Source organism: Gavialis gangeticus, unplaced genomic scaffold (genome assembly GCF_001723915.1).
Source record: "Gavialis gangeticus isolate Ggan-Ray unplaced genomic scaffold, GavGan_comp1, whole genome shotgun sequence".
NCBI lineage: Eukaryota > Metazoa > Chordata > Crocodylia > Gavialidae > Gavialis > Gavialis gangeticus.
Genome location: NW_017729033.1, coordinates 79732741 through 79756121, shown reverse-complemented (window position 1 = coordinate 79756121; position 23381 = coordinate 79732741). Strand labels below are relative to the sequence as shown.

Sequence of the window (23381 nt, the reverse complement as noted above, 5' to 3'; positions counted from 1 at the left end):
ATGATAACTCACAGCATGAACTGGCTGATGTGATCTGACTTGTACTAAAAGTTTTAAGTTTTACTAGAGGTGCCACAGAATTGAGCAACAGCAATATCATTTTTTATAATTCATTTTGAGAAATGAGCTGAAAAATGTGACTAACTAATGTTACCAATTAATGTTACTTAATAAATTCTTGCCTGACTTATTTTTGCAAGCTGTACAAGAAGAACCCATATGAATAAGCCTTGGGTGGCCAGAGCTTCCAGTGGCTTCACTGACGCTAGTAAGGTTGGGCCACTTTGCACTAGGTGAGGATCTCATCCATAATTCCCAAAATCAGGAAGAACCACTATAAGATTTATTTTATTTCCTCAGGTGTTTCTCAATTTCATCTTCATATTACCTAGCTTCCAGCATACCACAGACATTGAATTTTACCAGTTAATTCTTGTGCTGAGTTCAATAACTTGTCGTTAAACTACAACATATCTTTTAAAAAGATGCCCACTCTTAAGGTAAAGATTTCAAACAGTGGAGAATCAACCACATCTATTAGCATGGCACTTTAATGGTTAATTACTGAGTTTTAAAAAATATGCCTTAGAAATTCAATTTTCAGTCACTAGATCCGGTTCTATTTTTGTCAGTTAGGTCAAAGAACTCTTCTAAATAAGATGTCTTTTTCTCTGCGTAGGTTTTTATGAGCTATGATGTCTTCTTTTTAAAATAAATTGAGAATGTATTTATCTTCTAACTGAAGAACTTGTGTTAATTTTTCTTGGAATTAGGTCATTCACAAGCATTTTTTGTAAGCATCAATGCTGGAAATTCAAAATTAGATCTATGGTGGCTAGTTTTATTTGCCCTCAAAGGTTAGATGGCATTATTTCTCTTCCATGACTGGACATTTGTTTATTCTTAAAATTGCATTGGCAGTGTAAGTATTTACATTATGAGTTCAAAATTTTGTAATATTTCCTTACATTTTGCTCTTTCCAGAAGCTTTCCTCCCAGCATTCTCATTTGCTGGGTTGTTTTTTGGAAAGCCAATATTAAAATGGTGCCAATAGTCAGGCCAAAATTAATCTTGTTTATCCAAATAAATGTTTATGGAAGACTTTGGTGAGTATTCATGTGGCTATAAATGGACATCTACTATGACTGTGTTCTAGCAAAGTCAATAGCTTCCCATACTTATAGATATCACTAGAACAATAATAAGCTTTCCCTGTGCTTATCCATCTTAGTTAAAATATCCTGGCTTGAATCAAACATGGTTCTCTTGTTTTTAGCCCTTTTGACTCTGTCTACAATGCTTTCTTTGTTAGTGTGGTCTTGCAGATGTTTTATTCTATCAGTGCTACCATGTAACACTAGCTTCATCCTGTGAATGTGTTTCAATAATCAATCAAGTTACCTATGCTTGTTGGTCCTAAAGCCTAACAAACTTAGACTCAGATCCAGGAAAATACTTAAGCGTTTGCTAAAATGCTGTTCTGAAGGGGCATGATTTTCTGAATTAGAGCTGTAGAAGGGAATGTATTATTTATTTTGAATTTTCTAGAGTAATGTTAGACAACAACTTAGATAACAACTTATACTATATAATTTTCTTTCTTAAGTTTCCGTTTAGTTACAGCCCTGATAACTGCAACTCCTTGGTAACATTCCTACTCGCTGAGTCATAGCAAACATAACCCTCAACGCTCCAGAATTTAATAGCAAAAACAATCTTGCTCTGGGAAGACTGGAATTCTTTGCTTCAGCTAAGACGATTTAACAACTGTCAGTTCTGCCCAGAGGGTAAAGGTAAACATTTCAAGCATTTGGAAGGAGGTATTTGGGGGGGCTTTCTAAAGCCTTGAATAGAAATAATTTTGAAACCCATAAAATTGTAACAGTGATATCTGTGTTGTTTAAGAATGGATCCAAGTATTTTGCTAAAATATGTAGTTATTCTTCTTTCCTTGCTCTTCCCATCTAAACAGAGTTGCTGTTGTGGATCCTGGCTCTCCACTGGCTTCGGTCATGCATATCTTTTTTCTTCCAACTCCTCTCTCATGTCCCTTTCCACTATATCTCTCCATCTCCTCCTCTTCTCCCTGGTAGTGCCATTCTGGTAATTTCTTTTCCCACATATTCTCCCAGACTCATAAACACAAACTAAGATATTTAGTTCAGAATGTATTCGAATGCACTGGCAAATGAACTAGGCTATTTTTCAGGCCTTAAAACTGGTTAGAATCAATAATGATTACCCTTCAGAAAAGAATTACGTGTAGATTACCATAGCTATTACTGCCTAATTAAAAGTGATGTAATGCTTTGATGATAGCATTTAGCACCACCTAAAAGGCAAAAAAAATCTTTTTAAAGGTTTTTTAAATCAACCAACTTACATTTTTGGCAGGAGATATCACTTTTTTTATTAGTATCCTGCGTAAGGTACAAGATGGTCTAATATTTTAACTGTACATTTTTTTTTTTAATTTTGTAATGTTTTAATATCATAGAAAATTAGGTTTGGAAGGGACCTCAGGATGTCATCTAGCTCAAACCCCTGCCCAAAGCAAGAGTATATCCAACTATATCATCCCAGCCATGGCTTTGTCTAGCTGGGTCTTAAAAACCTCCAAGGATGGAGATTCCACAACCTCCCTGGATAACCTTTTCCAGTGCTTTACTACCCTTTTAGTGAGAGAGTTCTTCCTAATATCTAACTTAAACTTCGCTTGCTGCAACTTGAGACGGTTGCTCCTTGTTCTGTCATCTGCCACCACTGAGAACTGTCTAGCTCCATCCTCTTTGGAACCACCCTTCACGTAGTTGAAGTCTGTTATAAATCCCTCCTCAGTCTTCTCTTCTTCAGACTAAATAAGCTCAGTTCCCTCAGCCTCTCCTCAGAAGTCATGTGCCCCAGCCCTCTAACCATTTGCATTGCCCTCTGCTTGACACTTTTCAATCTGTCCACATCCTTTCTGTGGTGGGGGCTTAAAACCCGACACAGTAATCCAGGTATGGCCTCAACAGTGCCAAATAGAAGAAACTAATCACTTCCCTCAATCTGCTAGCAACACCTGTACGACTGAAGCCCAGTATGCTGTTAGCCTTCTTTGCAACAAGGGCACAATGTTGGTTCCTATCCAGCTTATTGTCCACTGTAACCCCCAGGTCCTTTTCCACAGAACTGCTGCTTAGCCAGCCTGTCCCCAGTCTGTACTGGTGCATAGGATTGTTCCATCTGAAGTGCAAGATTGGTACTTGACCTTTTTGAACTTGATGAGATTTCTTTTGGTCCAATCCTCCAACTTTTGAGGTCACTCTGAATCCTAGTCCTACCCTCCAGTATAGTTACTTCTCCAACCAGCTTGCTGTAATCTGCAAATTTACTGAGGGTGCACTCCATCCCATCCTCCAGATTGGTGATATTGAACAAAACCAACCCTGGGACTGACCCCTGAGGCATTCCACTTGATTACCCTTTGAGCCTGATGATCCAGCCAGTTTTCTATCCACCTTACAGTTCATTCATCCAACAAATACTTCTTTAGCTTGCTTGTAAGAATTTTGTGGGAGACCATATCAAAAGCCTTATTAAAGTCAAGGCATAATGTCTGTTTGACAGACAGTCATTGAAGGACTTTGAAGAAGACCTAAATGCTGGCAGGAATTTGAATACATTGGGATTTTTAGAAATTGCATGTGTAATGATCATAAGGAAGACTGTTCAAAGAGAGCTTCCTATAGCTATAAGATATTTCACAAAGAGCGCACATTTTGAATAAGTTTTCACTACTGTATGGATACCATTACTTTCCTAGGAATGAAATAGCAGAGCTTCTCAAGAGCTGGCCATAAGCTGTAAAACAATTACATCTAAAGGTAATCCTTTTTTGGCTAGAGTGGTATGGAATTGCGCCTTCAGATTAGAATAACATGCATTAAGTGTGCTTATCTCTGATGGCCATGAGTAAATCATGATATACGGTATGCTGATGATACTCAATCTGTAAAATCCATAATTTAAGGTAAATATTTTCATGTGAAGGGCTGCCATCTGTACACTTTCTGCTTGCTTTACTGCCAGATATCTGCATTATAAAGAAGAGTCTTAAACATTTCTCACCACATTTAATCTCTTTGGGTTCAGTGAAGTTAGCAACAAAAAAAACAAACCAAAAAAATCATGAAATTGATGTCAGCTGTGTTGTGACTGAGTTTTCTGTAACAACAGGTGGTTTTATTAGAATGAAGACACTTGTTTGCTGCTTTATACTTGAAAATTCATTAGCTATAATAGTCTCTTTCCAGACTTCCCAATTCATTTAATGAATTGCTTTACTTCACATTTCTGATTAACAAGTTTTATATAAGAAAAAAATGAGGAGTTTATCTGCATAAAGAGATTAGTAGACTTTGGAAACATTCTCCCTGGAGGAGTTTGAATTTATCTAAAGAAGTACACACCTTTAATTTTTGCTATCTTGCAAAATAGGATGAAAACACTTCGTTTCTCAAAGACTGATTGCTAAAAACAGATTTTTAGGAGCTGTTGTTGCAAGTTTTATTTCCTGCCAAAGAAAAACAGTGCTTCTTATTGTAAATAATAAATTTGGCCTGTCCATTCTACTAATCTATCCAGGAACATAGTTACTGTTGGTAAAGCACTTTTTAAATAATACATGTAATGCAGTTAATTTAAGTATTAATACATAACTTAATGTATGCAAATTTTATTATATATATGTTGCTTCTGAAAATAAAGCCCCTTCAGTTATACATATGAGATGGATATGAATTATTCAATAAGAATAATAGCCCCTGCCTTATGGTCATCATATCCTAGTCATGACATAAAGGACATAAGGAACACAACTGAGATCTGGAACTAGAAACTGTAAGTTAAGTGCAGGTTGACTGTACCCAGTATACTCTTATGACAGAATTCTATTACCATTTATATACCTAAATGGTAGTTTTCCAGCCTTGTAAGTGTCATTCTGGCCTAGAACCTAAGTCTCCCACTTCTTTGAGTGCCCTAACCACTTAACTGTTGAGGCTAAAACATGGAAGGATCCTCCTCCCCTCCCCCCTCTTGTCTATCCCCTCCTGCTTCTCCAGCATCCAACTCCAGCTAGTCATGGGTTTTTACTAGGTAGAATTTTATGACTTATGCAAATCTGTTATACACATGTATATGGTTGCATGTTGCCTAGCCATGGCAGAGCCTGTCATGCAAACTACTGTCCATATTATCTGGATAAAAGAAATGCAAATTGTGCATAAGTGCCAAAAAGGTCAGGTATATGGTTGGAAAACTGCCATTTAGGGTCACAGAGAGAAATAGGATTGAGCTCTTCAGTCACTCATATTCCACAATGGACAGAAATCCACTGCAAAACCAAGTGACAACAGCTATTTTCAAAATTATAATAACTACAACACCAGAATGACCTTAAGTAAGTAAAAGTACCTAATGTTGATCATGATCAAAACTCCCAGATTCATATCAGTGTTCCATGACAGGCTGTTTGTCTACATTTTACTGTCATTAAACCTAAAATGTATAGGGCTGAATTGGTGTAAGAGAGCAGAATCTGGCTCTTCACAGTTCAGCTAGATTTTTGGATTCAGAAAATTTATAGACAGGTAATATTCTACCTAGAAAATTGGATAACCTGAACAATATAAGATTGTTTCAGAAAATGTATGGCAGAGTGTATCTAGGTTTAGATTTTTAGGTCACACTATGTTAAAAATATTCATGAATAGTTTGTGAAGGCTTAATTAGTTATTAATAGATGATATAAATATTTAACGGGGTAAGTACTATAGTTTATCATTAGCACTTCAGTTGTAGCTGTTACAAATGGCTATAAACCATGGTTATATATAGATTGGATTGTGCAATTGGATAACAGTGGATGAAAGAATGCCAAGACCTGGTTCTGAGGCCGCAAGTGGAGGCTCAATCTCTGCAGCAACCCAGTGCTGTCCCAGCCAGAATAGCTCCAGTGCCCATCTCTGGAGTCCTGCCAGGATCTCAGAGGGCATAGGCAGGGTGTATAAGCAGTGCCAGAGCATGGACAGGACCAGCTGGTTCAGCACCAGCGCTCTTCCATGCAGGCAGAGACATCCCAGGAGCCCTGGCCATGCCTGGAGCTGCTCCACCACCCTTGCCTCCAGCTGGTGACAGTTCTCCAGCAGGGAGGGGTCTGTGGGGGACAGGTAGACCCCCAAGTAGAGCAGCAAGCCCATGATCCAGTGGATCCCGTGGAGCACGGATGAGAATGAGACCACCTGCCACCAGTCAGCCACCACCAGGCCAAAGCTTCTGACCCAGTTAACCTAGGCAGAGGAGGCCACCGAGTACAATGCCTGGCAGTCCTCCACCTGCACCGGCTCACCCAAGTCCTGGACCATGAGGAGTAAGTCATCAGCATATACTGACAGGACCAGCTGCACCGCTGGCTCCCAAAGCATCAACCCCACCACCTGCTTCCGCAGGAGAATGAGGACGGGCTCCAGGGCCAAGGAGTACAGCTGGCCTGACAGCAGGCAGCCTTGACGCACCCCTCTTCTGAATGGGATGGGCTCTGTCAGGGTCCAGTTGAGCATGACCAAACATTCTGCAGATGTGTACAGCACCTGAAGAGCCCACACAAAGCAGGGCCCAAAGCCAAAGGCCCACAGTGTGCTTGTGAGGTACCCATGATCCACTGTCAAACGCCTTCTCCTGGGCCAGGGACAGGAGGGTGAAAGACAGGCCCTCCTGGCGTGCTAGCTCCAGGAGGTCCCAAACCAGGTACAGGTTGTCGAAGATGGAATGTCTGGGCACTGTATACGTCTGGTCGGAATGGATCACGACCATCAGCACAGACCACAGGCACAGCAAGATGGCCTTCACTTCCACCTTGTAGTCCATGCAGAAGAGGGACACGGGACACCAGTTCCTTAGGTCATGGGGATCCCCTTCCTGGTCCCGGGGCTCAGAGGACTCCTTAGACACATTCTGAACCCCCAGTCCCCTAAGACCCCAGACTCTGGTTGGGATTGGGAGAGCTCTGCAGCCCCCTGGGACAGGGGTGGGGGTGGGGCTCCTTCACAAGATGGTGAGGTAGAGCTGGAGCCCCAGGGGTTCTGTGCAGGGTCCCCGACAAGATCGGCCTGTTGATTAGGGGATCCTACCGCAACCCACTCTGGTGCGGGACTATGGGGCAGGCTGGAGTTAAGGTTTTGCTGGGAGGGGGAGGGAAGAGAGCTGCCAGGCACTGGAGTGACTCCAGCATCTGCTCAGGGTCCTGGGAAAGGGGACCTCCTCCCTCAGGACTCACAGGGGTGAGCCCCAGGGCCTCAGTATCCCCCAGATCAAAAGAGGGAGGAGGCTCTTCTGCCAGGCCTTCCATTGGGTAGGCCTCAGTGCCTGTGGTTTCAGGGAGTAGGCCCTGGTCAGCAGAATGAGGGACTTCCTCCATGGGCTTCTGTTTGGGACTATCTAGCAGCCCCAAAACCTCCTCTATGGGGATCACTAGTTTGATCTTTCCTGGGGGTGGGGTGTCAGGCACAGCTGGAGAGGCCCCTGGAGGCTGGGCCCTTCCTTCCCCCTGTGTGGTGGTCTTGGGAAAGGTAGAGGAGTCCCCCATGTCAGAGGGTTCCAGCTGTGCCCAAGCCTTCCTCTTGCCTTTATGCCCAGACAGGACCTGCACCCACTCAGCCATGTGGTTGTCCTCAGGTGGACAGGTTCCAGCAAGAGACGGTGAGGGTTGGGGGCTGGTGGGGCAGCCAAGACAGGGGTATGACCAGGGGTGGGGGGACCTGCTCCCTCTCTCCCCCCAGTTGCTGCTGCCTGGGACTCTGCTAAATTTGATTGGGGGGCAGGGTCCCTTGAGTTCATGGGGGGGTCTTGTAGTTGTAGCAGGGGTGCCAGGGGGACCTGAGGGGGGTGGGGTGCTGGTGGTAGGGGTACCCCTCTTTTTAGTGGGACCCACAGATGCCCTTCCTGCCTGGCCCGTAGGGCACTTATGATGCAAGTGCCCCAAGGCATGACACCGGAAGCACTGCAGGTCCCCCAGTGTATAGAAAATCTTCACCAGGGCCCCCTGATAAAAAAATGCCAGGCACCCCTCAGCCTCCAGTCGCAGTCCCACTGCCAGCTGGATCATGACCTGGCAACAGAAAGAATGCACATGGCGGAGGCTGGGGTCTTGGCCTCCTAGTGAGAGGCCCACCACTGGGGAGATAACTTTCCCCAGGGTTTGGAGCTTGGGGAGCAGGGCCCAACTGGGGATATAGGGAGGGATGGACCAGAGGACCACCCTGGTCCCCAGCTCTTCTAGAGGCTCGAAGGGGATGTACTGACCCTCCACCATGAGCCGCATCTCCACCGCTTTTTGTGCAGCAGCCTCCGAGGCAAGGAAAATGACCCCCTTGCCATGAAAGTGGAAGGCTGCCATGATCTTGGGGGCCCCCACTACCTGAGCCAGGGCCTGCACCCAGGTCTCAGAGTTGCAAGTTCTCCTGCTTAGGCAGTTGGCACTTCACCCCATGCCTGCAGGTGAGTGCAGGAAAGGGGGCCCCAGTCCCTGAGCTGGAAAGGCTGGCAGTGGAGGGTCCAGGGCCCCCTGGCTTTGGGTCTCCCCGCAGCTGCCTGTGCATAGCTGAGGTTCCCCCCCAGGAGGCCACATTGGTGGGGCCAGAGCTAGGGCCAAGGACAGTCTGAGTGGGTGTGCTGGCTGGTGTAATGTACCTGATCCCCTCAGGCGCTGGTAGTCTAGGCTTGGGGTCAGGGTCCTTGCCCTTCCCACTCCCAGCTGTCAAGGAGGCTGAAGAGGAGTCCTTCTCACTGCCCTTGCCCTTGGTCCCCCAATGATGAGAGACGGGGCTTGAGAACCCCTCCGGGGGGGGGGGTCCTGGCCAGGGGAGACTCCCTGGCCCTGTTGACTCCCTACCCGAGTCCCATCTGCCCCTGCAGTGGAGGTTGCAGGCTTCTCCACCCCCAGAGGAGGTTGGTTGGACTCTGCCTCCAAGGTGGAGGCTGCAGGGGCATGCATTCCCTTGAGGGCTTGGCTGGATCCACCCCCATAGTGGGGGCTGCAGAAAGCTCTGGTGGGGGGGGGCAGATGGCCCCTCAGAAGTTTCCTGCCCTACCATTGTTTCACATGAGGGCAGGAAAGACGATAAAGAAAAACAAAATATCCCATGGGGCTGGTGAATCTAGTAGGGGTAGGCTTCAATTGTGGGGGGAAAGGGGGATAGGGAGGAAGGGGGTTGAAGCTCATTGAGCTACTTCCCCACAGGAAAAAAACTGGGAGGCCTATACTTTGAGAATGTGGGGGAGGGAACACACACACACAAGGGCTGGGGAAGCTTGAGCTGGCTTACTCAGCTACACAGCAAACCCCAAGTCAGGGGGAGTGAACCACAGGCCTTACCACACAAGGGTAGAAACACACAGGGAAGGCTGCTGAGGCAGATGTAAAGGATGGCTGGAGCAGTGGAGGGGCTTTGTTTGTGGAAGATCTGTCCAGAAGCCCCTTGGGCCTCCAGCCAGATGCTTAGCAGCAGAGAAGTAGGCAGGAAGATAAATCAGGATCAAATGCAGTGAGGTAGCTGTGGGGGAAGGCAGGAGCAGTCACTCAACTAGGAAGTAATCCAGTGCAGGTGTGGTGTCAGGTGGTGCAGGAGGGAATCTCCCTCTCTCCTGAGAGGGGGCAGCAGCAGAAACAATGGCAGCAACAGTAGTGGTGGTGGGAGCCATCCAGTTCAGCCACTCAAGGTGTGCTTCTGGTAAAAGTGGAAGTGAAGGTTGGGGTGCCCTGCCAAGGCAGCTGGGGCAGGCAAGGTACCTTTAGGCTCCAGCAGTGATGGTGGGGGAGGGGGCCACAGGCAGTGCAGGCTCCCTCCCCAGGCTGTCCCCCAACTGCGGCTTGGCAGCAGGCTGGAACAGGGGTGCAGAAGCTGGGGTGCGGTGCTGGGGTGCAGTGCAATGCAGTGGGCCCCTCCCTGAGGGGGGGCATCAGCATGCAGCAGAGGACCCCCCCTTCTGGGGGGGGGAAGCAGCAGCATCCCAAGGCAGGAAGGGGTGCAGCTCACCCACTCCCAAAAGCTCTGAGACCAAGCCAGCAGCTAACAGTAGCCAGAGGCAGGAAAGGGCCTGGCCATCTTCTCCCCAGAAGCTCCTGAGACCAAGCTTACAGCAACCTGGGACAGGAAGGGGCATGGCCAGCTTCCTCCCAGAAGCTCCTGAGAGTGAGTAGCCCTAAGCTGCTTGCTAGGGCAGCTTTTTGTTCTGATGGGACCAGGTCAGGTGCTGACCCCAGGCTCTAGCTCCCCCTGGCTGCAGATCCGGGAGGAGCCAGGCAGGGTAATTTTGCCTGAAGTGGCACAATTTGCTCCACAACAAAGTGCATGTCTAAGCACATGCGTGGAGGCAAAAAGCTCCAGCTCAGATTTGCACTAATTCTATTTGAGCTGCTGCAAGCACATGTGCTTGCATGTGTGGATGTGCCCGACAAGAAGAGAAACCTGAGTGGGGATTTGATAACAGCCTTCATAAACCTGAAGGGTGATTATAAAGAGTATAGAGATAGCCTTTTATCTGTGGCTATAGCGGACTGCACTAGGAGCAGTTGATTCAAGCTGCAGCAGAGGAAATTTAGGCTGGAGATTAGAATAAACTTTCTGATTGTGAGGATGGTCTAGTATGGGAACAGGCTACCTAGAGAAGCTGTGGAATCTCCATCCCTTGAAATTTTCTACAGCAGGTTCAAAGACAAACACTTGCCTTGGATGGTTTAAACAGAAGTGATCCTGCCTTGAGAGGGAGGCTGGACTAGAGGTCCTCCTGAGGTCTCTTCCAGCCCTACTTTCCTGTGATCCTTTATTAAAACATTTTTTATAATTTATTTACCCATTATACATTACCTATAAATGTATCCTTAATATAAAATGTGAGTAATTTTTTTTTTCAAATCAAATTCAAATTCTCCCAAAGATAATTGGTCAGTGACCATTAAAATGAATGGGAATACATTCATTTTACGTATCTATTAGACATTTTCAGTTTCCACAAAGTTGATGCACTTACTCTGCCTGAGAATAATGTTTGCAAGATGCACCAGCAATGGACATGCAGTTTTGAAGCATGTGGGAATTCAGAGTGAGAAAAATGCAGTTTTCTGGCTAAATAAGACATACTTGTCATTTTTTAATGTATCAAGTGTTTGAGATTTAAACAATGGAAACCTGAAATTTGGTATGTGCCTGAATGTGGCTTTCAAAGGTGAGATTTAATTTGGCTGAATTTTAAGGGACTGAAAAACATACTTTCCAAGTGCACACTGGTTATTTTTGTACAATATGAAGAATTTAAAAAAAAGAATCTGCCCAGCTTCCATTGGCATTTCATATTCACACATATAGAAATTGAGTGGAATTTTCCACAGAGGCAGTGATCTTTTAAGCACATATTGAAGTACTTTGCTGAAATGGGAGCATTAATCTCTTTCTGTTTTCAGGTTTTGTCTAACCACAAACTTGTATGGGTTTAACTTACATTCTTTTTAACTGATTTAGTCAGACCAGTGCAAAAGGCTGTTTTAGTTTGCACCAGGATTTCATTTAAAACAAAGCAAAACAAGTCATTCTTAAACCAAAATAAAAATGTGAACACAGTGATTTACATTAGTTTAATTTAAATCAGTTTTTAAACTTTGTTTAAAACCAGTATATCTAACTCCATTAGACAAGCCATTAGACAAACTCCTGATCTATAAAGCAGGGAGTCAAGTCTACATATTTCTGAATACAATTCTGAGGAAGAAACCCAGTTATCCTCCTTTCTTTCCTGTGTGGATCATTTAATATCTGTCATCTTCTGTAGTCCCAGAATACCAGGTCAAATTCATGGTGCACTTACATCAGTGTATACAAGAGCCAAATGTTTCCCACCCTTGATATTATCCATATTTCACAATTTCGAAAGGACCAAACATTGAACCTGATTCTGATTCAACCAAAGTTAGAGAGAAAAATTATGTAATTTTAAAGGATTTGAATGGAGAAGTTATGTTTTCTTTTCTTACCATGTTTATAATTATGTGATTTCATAGCCTTTACATAACATTCTCTTAAAATATACAAATATATTTTCATTACCCATTCAAATGAATGTTGGAAATCTATCAGAAGTGGTCTGAAAAGGGAAAACATTATTCTGTCCTCTTCATTTTTTTATTTTCCTAAATTAATCCCCTTGTTTTAAATATATTCAAATAATACTCTGAGGATTTTTAAGGAGCAAATATGACCATTTGTATATGTAAATTATTATTTTTGTAATGAATCCTGATCTAATTTGTTACTCTCTTTTGTAGTTTCCTCAGAATGAAGATACTGATATTGTTTACTTTTATCCTTGCAAATGGGTTGATTATGGGCATTGACACTTCGGTAAGTGTTACTTATCACTTGTATTCAGAATGATTATGATAAATTGAAGAACTAGTCTGATTAGCAAGATGAAATTTAGTGAAGACAACTGCAAAGTATTACCTTGGGGAAGAGACATGGAATGCACAAACACAAAATGAGAAATAAATTAACAGTAGTGTTTCAGTAAGTACTGTTAATGGTTGGGCTAGAACTACCATAAGAAAGGACATTGTTACATATTCTGATGTTTCCATTCCCAGGTTTGGGTAAAACAAAGGAACAAGGACATGAGTGAAAATTAAATCCAGTGAAGGAAGAAAACTTAGGTTTGATTAATTTCTATGTGAGCACAGTACGGTGAAGTCATTAGCATGAAGCCCATTGTCTGCTTTTTAATATTATTTATTGGGGTTGTAGCTAACTTTGCAGTAATTATATTGACAGTGTTCTTAAATTCTTCCCAGAGTTTTCATCAGTTCAAGAATGTGTAACATTTAATCGTATTACAGTCCTCAAAAACGGGAAAATAAAAATGAACACTTGAATGGAAAAACCTTTAACTTCTCATAAACACCCTTTAAGCTAATGTATAGTAAAACATTTTCTGGAAAGACTTGAGTTACTGAATAGTTCTCAAAATGATGAAATAAATTATAGGACATATATGCACATTAATAGCAGCAGCTGGATTAAATATAAGAGCATATGTCCAGGACTAGAACTGTCAGCAGCTGTTAAATACTTGTTCTAAATGCACAGCATTAACAACTGTATTCTTAAAGCAGACATAACAGGTTATGTTCAGTCTGGTTTTAATCAGTGACACATTTATTCACAGACAGAGTTGCTATCAAAATAGCATTTCTCTGACTATTACAGTATCAGGATGTTTGTATGTTGATTCACTATAAACTAAAGAAAAGAAAATGAAGTTTGCTGTCACCATAGATTCTTGAAACCCAGTGCCAGGTTTGCCACTTCACACTGATGAAAGTTCAGTGCTTTTAGAGGAATTATTATTTATAAAACTGTAGTGACAGATTGCCAGAATGACCTACCTTAATGTTACAGAACTAGCCTGTTCCCAAAAGTGAATTCCAAATGTCTTGAATTCCAGATGTGAAAACTGTGTTTATTTCTGTTCATTAACAAAACTTTGCATGACTTGGTTAGAGCTCAAGAAGAGATGTTAGTACTTTTCATGCTTAAACAGAAGAATGTTACTGTATCTTTTTCTGGGCACTCTGATCCTTATTATACGGTTCCAGCTGTCCAACACTGTTAATAATCTTTCATAGACACTGGTATCCACCAGAAGAGCTAGTGTAGGACACTTACATCAAAGATATTTTAAAATATGCAGTATAATTGTATACCTGTACCTGCTGAAACTTAAAACAAAGGATGTCTATACATGTGCTCTCGGAGGATGGAGGGTATTTTAATTATAACAGCTCTTGGGAGCCACTCTAATTAAAACGCCCACAGTGTTTCATGTATTCAGCACCCTATACTTCAAAATGGCAGGGGTGGGGTGCTTTAACTAAAGCTCATTTAACTAAAGCTCATTTGCCGACCTTTTGGAATGTGGGGACACTGAATGCATATGATGGTGAAGCCATCACACTTGTTGTGTGATAAGTATTTGCACATGTAGTTAGTCTTAAGGTAATTGTGTAATTAACCAGGTAATTGAGCAATACCTATAACATATAGAAGGGGCCTATAGCATGCAAATATTCCTTTGAAAGACAATATAGAAGTGAAAAAATATTTTTTTGGCTTTGTTGTTCTAATTAGAACACTCCAGTAGACTTCATAGATTACATAGACACTAGGGCTGGCAGGGACCTCGCAAGATCATTGGGTCCAGGCCCCTGCCCAAAGGGCAGGAAATCAGCAGGGGTCAAATGATCCCAGCAAGATAGGCATCCAACTTGCACCACCTCTGGGGGAAATCTATTCCAGGCCCTGGGGACTCGGACAGTAAGGAAGTTTTTCCTTATGTCCAGCCTAAAACAGTCTTCCAGGAGTTTGTGACTATTGGACTTTATCTTCCTATGGGGTGCCCTGGTGAACAGTTGTTCTCCCAGATCCTGAGGCATGCCCCTTATGTACTTATAGGCTGCCACCAAGTCACCCCAACCCTACGCTTTTCCAGGCTGAAGAGTCCCATGTCTCTCAGCCTCTCTTCATAAGGTCTGCTCTCTTGTCCTCTAATCATTCACGTGGCTCTCCTCTGGACTCTCTCAAGCTTCTCTACATCCTTTTGAATTACAGAGCCCAGAACTGGACACAGTATTCCAGCTGTGGTCTCACCAAGGCCAAGTAAAGTGGGAAGATGACTTCCTGGGTCTTGCTTGAGATGCATCGGTAGATACAAGCCAGAGTTTTGTTTGCTTCGCTGGCTGTGGCATTGCATTGAGTCCTGAACCCTGGCAGAGCTCCCAAAACCACATGTGCCCCTCGGGCACTCCTGTGGCTGGCACCTTGTCCCTGGCAGGTCTCACTACCCCTTCTGCCTGAGGGCAAGCCTATTGATTACCTGGGCCCTGCCCCTTCTGGCCAACCTGGCCTATTAGCTGGCCTGAGCACAGGGGCTGCTTGTTAGTCCTGGCTCTGCCAGCTGCCTTTGCCTGAGTCATAAAAGCCCTTCCCTCAAAGAGCCCTTACTGGTTCTTCTGGCCCTGTAGCCCCCACCACCCAAGAAACAGAGTAAGGATTCCCTGTTACAGACACCCATCTGTTTAAGTTCAGATTCAAGTTACTTTTTATCCCCATTATATCATCAAGATAATAGTAACAATGTTAACCTCTAATTAGTACTAATTTTTTAGAAAGCTTAATTAAGGTAAGGAAGAAAGGTCATAGACAGATAAACACATATCCTAGTGTACCTTACATTGGTTTTGTATATGAATTTTCTAGATGTGCAGCTATCCCAGTCTTGTTCAAACAGTAGGCAGCTATGGCCTCTGGCACACATTGCATTTAGGGACCAATTACCATGTTAATCATGCATAACTAGCAACATATCACATGTTCATTGAATTTATGGCACCATAAAATGGCAAACCAGCCACAAAGATATTCCACAAAAATGTGGAAATTTTTTTGGCTGTTTTCTATGGCTCCATAAATTGAATGTATGGCATGCTTCATCGTCCCAACGCTGACAGTGATCCCAGTTGTCCCAGGAACCTAATTCGGGGCTGTCAAAGTCCCAATGCTGACAGTCGCTGATTGTCAGCATCAGGCTTGCTGGACCCAGAACCTTAAAGAACTTTGCCCTTCATCCCCCTCAGGCAAGGCTCTTTAAAGTGCTGGATCCCAGAAAGTCTCAGAGCATGGGGCAGCTCTAAGGTCTGGGACACAGCCCTTCTGTCTGATTATCTGGATTTATCTGGGCATAGTTCTGGGTCCAGAATAGGACTGGCATTGTGCAGTGACAGATCCTGACATTTATCTGAATGTTGGTATCTGGTATGAGACACTCAGGGTCTGGGACAAAGCTGCTCCCTGCCCATTTGGTGGGATTGGGCTGGGAGCAGTTCCAAGTACCAAACTTGGTTGTCACACTGCTCTATCCCCAAAAGCATCCTTGGGTCTCAGATTTGGGACACCAGGGCACCTCTTTCAGAGGATGTGCAGTTTTGAACAAGTGCACTTCCCCCATTCCCAGTTGCATGTGCACATTTAAAGAGGTATGCAACACACAGAGCTGAGGATGAGAGGGCTTTCCCCATTCCCTGCTACATGTGGCCCTTTAAAGGGGTGTCCAGCGCAAGCAGTGGGAGATATGGGAGCTCTCCCATTCCCAGCTGTACATGCAAAGCACCTCTTAAATAGGTAAATGAAACTGGGGATGAGAGAGTCCCTCCACCTCCTGTTTGCACCTGGCACTCCTTTAGTCTGGCACATGCAGCAGGAAATGGGGGAGCTCCTCCACTGTACCGTATGGAGCACCACAAGCCTGACATTGGGGAGGCTCTGGCATGGCATGGCAAGCAACGTGACTTGGGGAACGGTGCATAAAATTCTTCAAATCCCAGTCACGTAACTGCCTTAGCATCTGTCAGCAGCTTTACTGTGCCTCACCAGTATGCCGTTAGAGAATGGGTAGTAAGCTCTTTGCAGATGACTACTGTGGGATACTGTCCCTGAGCCTTTCTTCTATGATTCTCCATCAGATTGTATGAAGTTATCCCAATGTTGAGGTTTGTGTCATATGTCCACTACTCTCTCCCACTAGTGTAAGATTTGAATCTCTCAATCTAAATATAAAGATCTGAACCAGTTAGTCCTGGGCAAGTCACTTAACCCTGTACCTCAGATTTCCATTGTGACAAATTTAGCCTTTATCTCAGGAGTGTTTAGAAGTATTATTTTGAAAAAGTATTATTTTGTGCTTTGTTACTGTAGAGCCAACAGAGGAACCATGAATATTTCAGAGCATTTCATTTTTAGTAAACTCTCTTTAGTAGGGTTTTAAAATACTTGAGCATCTATTACATCAAATGGGATAGTAAACATACTCAAAAGCATAACTATGCTGTGAGGAAGAAGTAACCTTTCTCTGACCCGACACATGTGTTTCCTCTTAAAGGGCATTTGTATGAATTCTGCAATCTGGGATCAGTTGACCAGCATGAGCTATCCTATAGTGTAAACTTTCAGGTGTGTACTATTATAATACACCTGTGTACATAAACAGATTAGAATCATAGACTCATAGAAAATTAGGGTTGGAAAGGACCTTAGGAGATCATCTAGTTCAACCCCCTGGTCAAAGCAGGACCGTCCCCAGCTGTATCAGAGACAACTAAGGTAACAATTTTCCCAACACAGTTTAATTTTTCCCAACACTGTTTGAATCCAACAAAAGCTTCTGTGAGAATTGGGTAGGTTGAGGCCAGATTTTTAAAGGTGCTAGGTACTAGAATGAAGATAGGCCCCTGCTGGGTTTTTTCTAATCATTTATGTGCCCAGCAGTCACTGATTTTTTGTTCTCACTCCCCCATCCGGTCTTCAGTGAATAAAAAAATAAGTATTTATTTGGGATGATGTTATTATAACATGATCTCTTAAAGAGACATCAGCTCAAAAGTTTGATAGATGAATGCATATCCAAAAATAAAAATCAGAAAGGATGTTGAAAAATTGAGCTTACATTTGAACTGCTGAAAAATTTTGCAATAGTTGGAGAACGTATTAAAAATAAAAATATTTTTAAATCGCCTTCACTTTTCATTTTTCTTACTTTCCTTTTATCTTTCTTTTCTCCTTTCTCCTTAGCAATTATCCCTTATTTTTATTGCAGTGGAGCACATAATCAGGATGGATTCCCTACTGTTTTGAACACTATGCATGTGCAATAAGACACCTGAGTGCAGGATCTATTTATATATAAATGGTACAGGATTATATACAAATTTCATATGAAGATCTAAAGCACAGAGAAATTAATTGGCTTATCCTAGGTCCCATAAGACTGTGAAAAATGAATCCAGAGTTCCTGTGTATGCCTCTGTCAAGTTCCTGTGTAATGCCTAATCCCTTCCTCTTCCCTACCTTACTCTCATCTCTACCATTCACTCTTTCCAGCATTCACCTACATTTTGCTTTTTTTAAATTCCCTTTCCTACAATTTGTTCTTTATCCCCAGTACCTGTCATAATTCAGTATGGCATTGGGGAGGAGAGCAGGTAGCTGCTAGGCTTCACAGTAGATTAACAGCCTACATAGAGCAGTGGTGCAAGTAAGCTCCCCAAAGACTTACTGATCAAAATAGTTGACAAAGTGTTATATGGTGTCATACAGATTTGATGATGATTGGAAGAGAAGAAAAGAGTTTGCTCAAGAGGCACACTAACTAGAAGGCTTTATTGACATCAGGGTGGTAATATTAGTATATGAAAAATCTATGGTTGGTCCTGGAATCTTTAAAGAAGCTGCTTCTGTCAAGAGTCATCTGGCAGATTCAGGAAAATGAGCAATAGCACCACATGGCCATCTGGGTAAATTTGCTACAAACTATTATTTACAATACAACACAGATGTAATGCTGATGGATCTATAACCTATGTCACAGAGTCGTAGCTTCTTTATCATTACTTACTCATAGCTAGGTGCATGATCATGGTCTGGCCATTAGCATTTACTCGAAAATTATATCCTAGAATCAGTCTTAAAAATGTTGGATGATCCTGCTATAAAGGTCTCCTCTTCTTTTCCTTTCCCATCCCAGCTATAAAGGCATCCTCTCCTTCATGGCATTGTGCCTATGTTCAGTATTTGTGGAAATTTAACAAGCAGTCCCTTCTACATACACCCAGATGTAACTCTGTTTACATGAAATATGTGTCCTTATGCCTGTTTTTGGGTATTTTTTTCTTGCCTTTGGCTGTACCAGATGTGCAGCCCGACTGCTTATGCTGACCATCTTGTGCTGTTGGTCACATCTGGAAAAGATTTGCAGTGAAGTATTGTTGAAGTAAAATGCATTTCTGGGTGTTGCCAGGCCACAGCAGGGATTTTGTGCATCTTTTCCTGAGTTTTAGAATTTGGCCCTTTTGCCCATTCTCTCTCGAGCAGCCAGATGGTATGGAGCTAGGACCATAACTGAATCTGGCCCAAAGTCCTATTTGGAATTTTCAAAGCTGCCTCTCAGTGGCAGGCGCAGCAGAGGTAACGAACCCTCCCCTCTGGAATAGGCTACTAACAAACTAGCTGATCCTGCCACATGTTCCAGGATGTCATCCATCAGAGTACAAATGAGTATGAATTAAATTAGAAAAAAAGGCAGAGATGCAACACAAATATTCAGAATGAAGACATATATTCAGGAGAGTCAACAGGTCAGAAGCAATACATACTTACCTAAGGAAACCTAGTACATTAAGAGCAAATGACAATGTTATTTAAAAATATCATGCTAAAAACTTATTTTAAATCATTCTTTATCTCTCACTTACAAATATCTAATATTTATTTTTGCCTGTAGTCCATCTCCTATTGTAAGTTGGTCAACAAAGGAAACTGCATTCTCTGGAGTGAAAAAGCAAAGCCTGACATCCTGCGGTAGCCTTGAGTTTTACCGTAAATAATAGGACGTAATCATGACCCAGTTTACACACATGTTTTTTGTATTAGACATTCCTCTGCTTTTTAACTAGATCCACAATATTACTGGGAGAAGGGGAAAATCACATGTTAGTATCCTGATTTTTAGCTTTTTATTTGTACTGTTTATTTCAGTTAACCTAGTCTGTTTTCAGAGCTGTGCTGATATCACTGACTGATTCATCAACAAGTACAACCAAACAGAACCATGTTAGTCTGTGTCACACAGAGATGTACTGGAGGACCTCTATATTCATTGAATAGAAAAGTACAATACCATTATGGAAAGACATTTTCAAGATTTTTGCAGAGGAGAACATTACAAAGTGTCACATTGAAATAAAATTAAGTATTAGTCTTACTCTCTTCTTACTGACATAGAGGAGGTACATCTAAATCAATGGTACTAAATAGTGTTGTAGTATAATAGCAAGTAAAATTACTAGAGTTCCCAAGATGACATACATAAATTACAATATTACAATATTCACTATCTATTAACTATTTGAAAGTTATAGAAATGTAATATAGATGCAGTGTAGTTAGGGACTGCCTAATTCACAGTTTTGTGGATTTTGCAGAAACCACGAAATTTGGGATTGTCCACAAAAGCTGAAAAATCAACGAATAAAACCCTTAATAATGTAGCCCGAGTACACCCAGGGGTGTGCCCTGTCTGCAAGTAGAAGGGATGGGGTAGTCAGGCAAGAGTGCTATAAGAGGGGCCTCTTGCCTGGGAACAGTTTAGAGCCAGTATAGAGCCAGGCTAAGACAAAATGCTTAACTATATACAAATTTATTGCTACACAAAATAAATATGAATAAGAGACATTAAATATTTACAGTAGAATTAGTATGGGACACCATATACAAAAACTTGCAATCAACACATTGCACCACTTTGCGGAACTACAAAATATAAACCAGGTGATTCACAGCCTAGGCAATAATTAACTCCCTTGCACAAAATGAACATGAACACTAGGGAATAGGTAAGTCAAGGCATCAACATAATAAACACCTATAAGCATCAACTTAGATAAACCCAGGTAAGTTGAGGTAGCAATGCAATATTCCAATAATAGGCAGTAAACATATATAGGTAATGAAGACAGGTAAACCCATATAAACCCCCTTAAGGAGTACCCATAACTATCTTAACCTCTACAATATGAAGCAGCATCAATCACAGAATATGGGGTGCACTCAGCACCCCATGGGGTGTTCCTTGGAGCACCTCCCCTTTAGGGCCCTGGGATGTGGACACACCCCCTCCCACAATGGCGAAGGGTGGAGGCTGCAGACCCTCCTCTCCCAAGCCCACCTCCCCTATGGGACCTACTTCTCCAGCAACCCCCACTCTGGCTCTGAAGCAGCCAAGGCTCCAGCAGCACCTCCGGCTCCTCTTGATGGCCTAGTACCCTGCACTGGGCACCCCAGGTGCTTCCATGGGAACTGAGCCTTTACTGGCTCTGGTTCCCTGGCCTCACACCAGGGGTCCTTCCCTTTCCCAGGCCCTGCTCTGGCCACAGGGGCTCTTTTAGTTTAATGTGGAGTCACACTGCAGGGCTCTGGTTACTTGGCCTAGAGTCGGGACTAACTTGAACAGCCTCGAGCTGCTCCCAGGGACAGGTCTCCATGTGCCAACCTGCTTGCTGTGTGGGGCCCGAGCAGCGTTCAGTTGCTCCCAGGGCCAGCTCTCTGTATGCCGACCTGTGCACCAGGGGCCCAAGCAGCCTCAAGCTGCTCCTAGGGCTGGCTTTCTGTACACTGATCCACGTGCCGCTTACCCAAGCACTTGCTGGATTCACAGGCTCAAGCTGCCTCGAGCAACTTCTAGAGCCTAAGCACCGTGCACCGATCCGTGTACTGTTGAGGCTCAGGTGGGGTCCCAAGGACGGTTGTCTCCAGAGATCCTCTCTCCTCGCTGTCCCTTGCCACATCTCTCCCCTAGCATGCTGAGCACACTCTCCTTTTATACACTTTGGGGGTTCCACCCCTAAAGTCTGGCAGACCTGCCATGCTGCAGTCCACAGTCTGGTCAGGGAGCTTCTCCATCCCTTTGGGAAAGGCGTGATGCCCACTTTCCCCCAGCTTGTTTCTGATTGGTGGATTGGCTCCACCAGTCAGGATTGAGGTTCTCAAGCCCCTGAACATGGAGCTCGATCAGGTAAGTCTGTCACCATAAAAAGAAGCGGTCCTTGCTGCCTAGGGTGGCCATAATAGAGGACAGTCCAATTGTCCTCTGTCCTCTATCAATATGAAACTGGATGCCTTTATGTCCTGTATTTTTCTCTTGAAGAGAAAAATACAGGACATAAAGGTGTCAGGTTTCATATCAGTAAAGGACAGAGGACACAGTAGCAGAAAACTGGAATGTCCTCTATGATGGCCACCCTGTGACTGCTGGGAGGGGAAGGTGCCGGGGCTGGTGGGGCAGCACGAATGGCAGCAGACAAGATAGCAGTTGCACCCTCATCTCTCCTCCCCTGCTGAGGCCTCTTAGCACTGAGGGGCAGGATGGCATGAAGGGCAGCCAGCCATCAAGATTATGGCCACCCCTACATCCCTCTTCCTCTCCAGGCCTCTCTGCCAATTAGCCCTGAGGGGCAGGGCCTCTGCAAAATGCCCATGAAATCAGCATTCCATGCTGTGAGTGGACTGCAAAAAACCTTTGCCTTGCCACGATTTAGGTATGCCTCTAAGTATAGTTAAATGTCAAGGACCAAATCCTCAGCTGGTATAAATAAATGTAGTTCTGTCCATGGAGTTGTGAAGATATGGCTCTACGTGTCAAATTTCCTTGACTTTCTAAAATTTTCCAGGTGCAGTTGTGGTTATATCATCACATCATGAGCAAATTCTGTCACTATCAACGAGTTGCTAAAACAGCAAAAAGTACACAAACAGTACTCTAATTAGAAAATTAGAGGCCAGGTTGAAAATTTGGCCTAAAAGTAGTAGGAAACCTCTGAAAATGAACAGTCCAAATGTTTTTTAATAACTAAGATATACAAGCTAGTTACTATTAGCAGACAGGTTATGTATTATGTAAGCCCAATCCTAGGAAAGGTTATGTATGTGAACATCTTTACTCATTAACAGGGATCCTAGTTTTCCATTCACCATGGAAAACCACGAAAAACTGCAGAATCCACATTTTTCTACAAGCTACTGAAAGTGTGGTGGCATCCCACTGCAAGTGGAACCATTTCTGCTTTGTTTTATTTTTGCCATGGTTTTTGCCTTTCAATTTTGACCTTGGGAGCTGATGATCTCAACTCCATGCAATAGTATTTGTTCTCAAAGTTGTAGGCATTCCTTAATTTAAATATAGTATTAGATTAACATTTCAAGGCTCTGTGAGAAGTGTGTAATAACAACAGAAAAAGAAAGGCAGCTATTTCGTCTTTCTGTAGCATGTTAGACCCCGACTCCATGTAGCACCCAACAACTAGGAAGATGACAATCCAATTGCTTGGGATCCAGTTGCTCAGGGAGCAAACAGGGAGCAAATACCGGCACACATTGCTTGACAACAGCTTTATTCAGAATGGAGACAACTTTGGGCAAGCTCCCAAAAAACCAACAACCCAGGGAGCAGCAGTGAACATTAGTTTTTTTTCATATTTATACACCTTGGTTCATATTCATAGTTTCATAGTTTCTAGGGTCAGAAGGGACCTTAGTAGATCATCTAGTCCGACCCCCTGCCATGGCAGGAAAGAGTACTGGGGTCAAACAACCCCAGCAAGGTGTACATCTAACCTCCTCTTAAAGACCCCCAGGGTAGCCAGCACCACTTCTCTTGGAAGTTGGTTCCAGATCCTAGCCGCCCTGAC

The 23381-nt window shown here is 43.4% G+C and overlaps 1 protein-coding gene across 2 annotated transcripts in view; it reads left to right on the top strand.

Moving 5' to 3' along the window:
* The first annotated feature begins 1579 nt into the window (after positions 1 to 1579).
* The window catches only part of FGL1 (fibrinogen like 1), a 49616-nt gene continuing 27814 nt past the window's right edge, over positions 1580 to 23381 (top strand). The window contains exons 1-3 of one of the 2 annotated variants that reach the window (XM_019526573.1): positions 1580 to 1794; positions 3807 to 3867; positions 12360 to 12435. In XM_019526573.1, coding sequence (XP_019382118.1) covers positions 12370 to 12435 — 66 coding nt within the window. In that variant the 5' untranslated portion in view covers positions 1580 to 1794; positions 3807 to 3867; positions 12360 to 12369. The remainder of the gene's footprint in view (positions 1795 to 3806; positions 3868 to 12359; positions 12436 to 23381) is intronic. The other variant, XM_019526574.1, reaches the window with a different exon arrangement.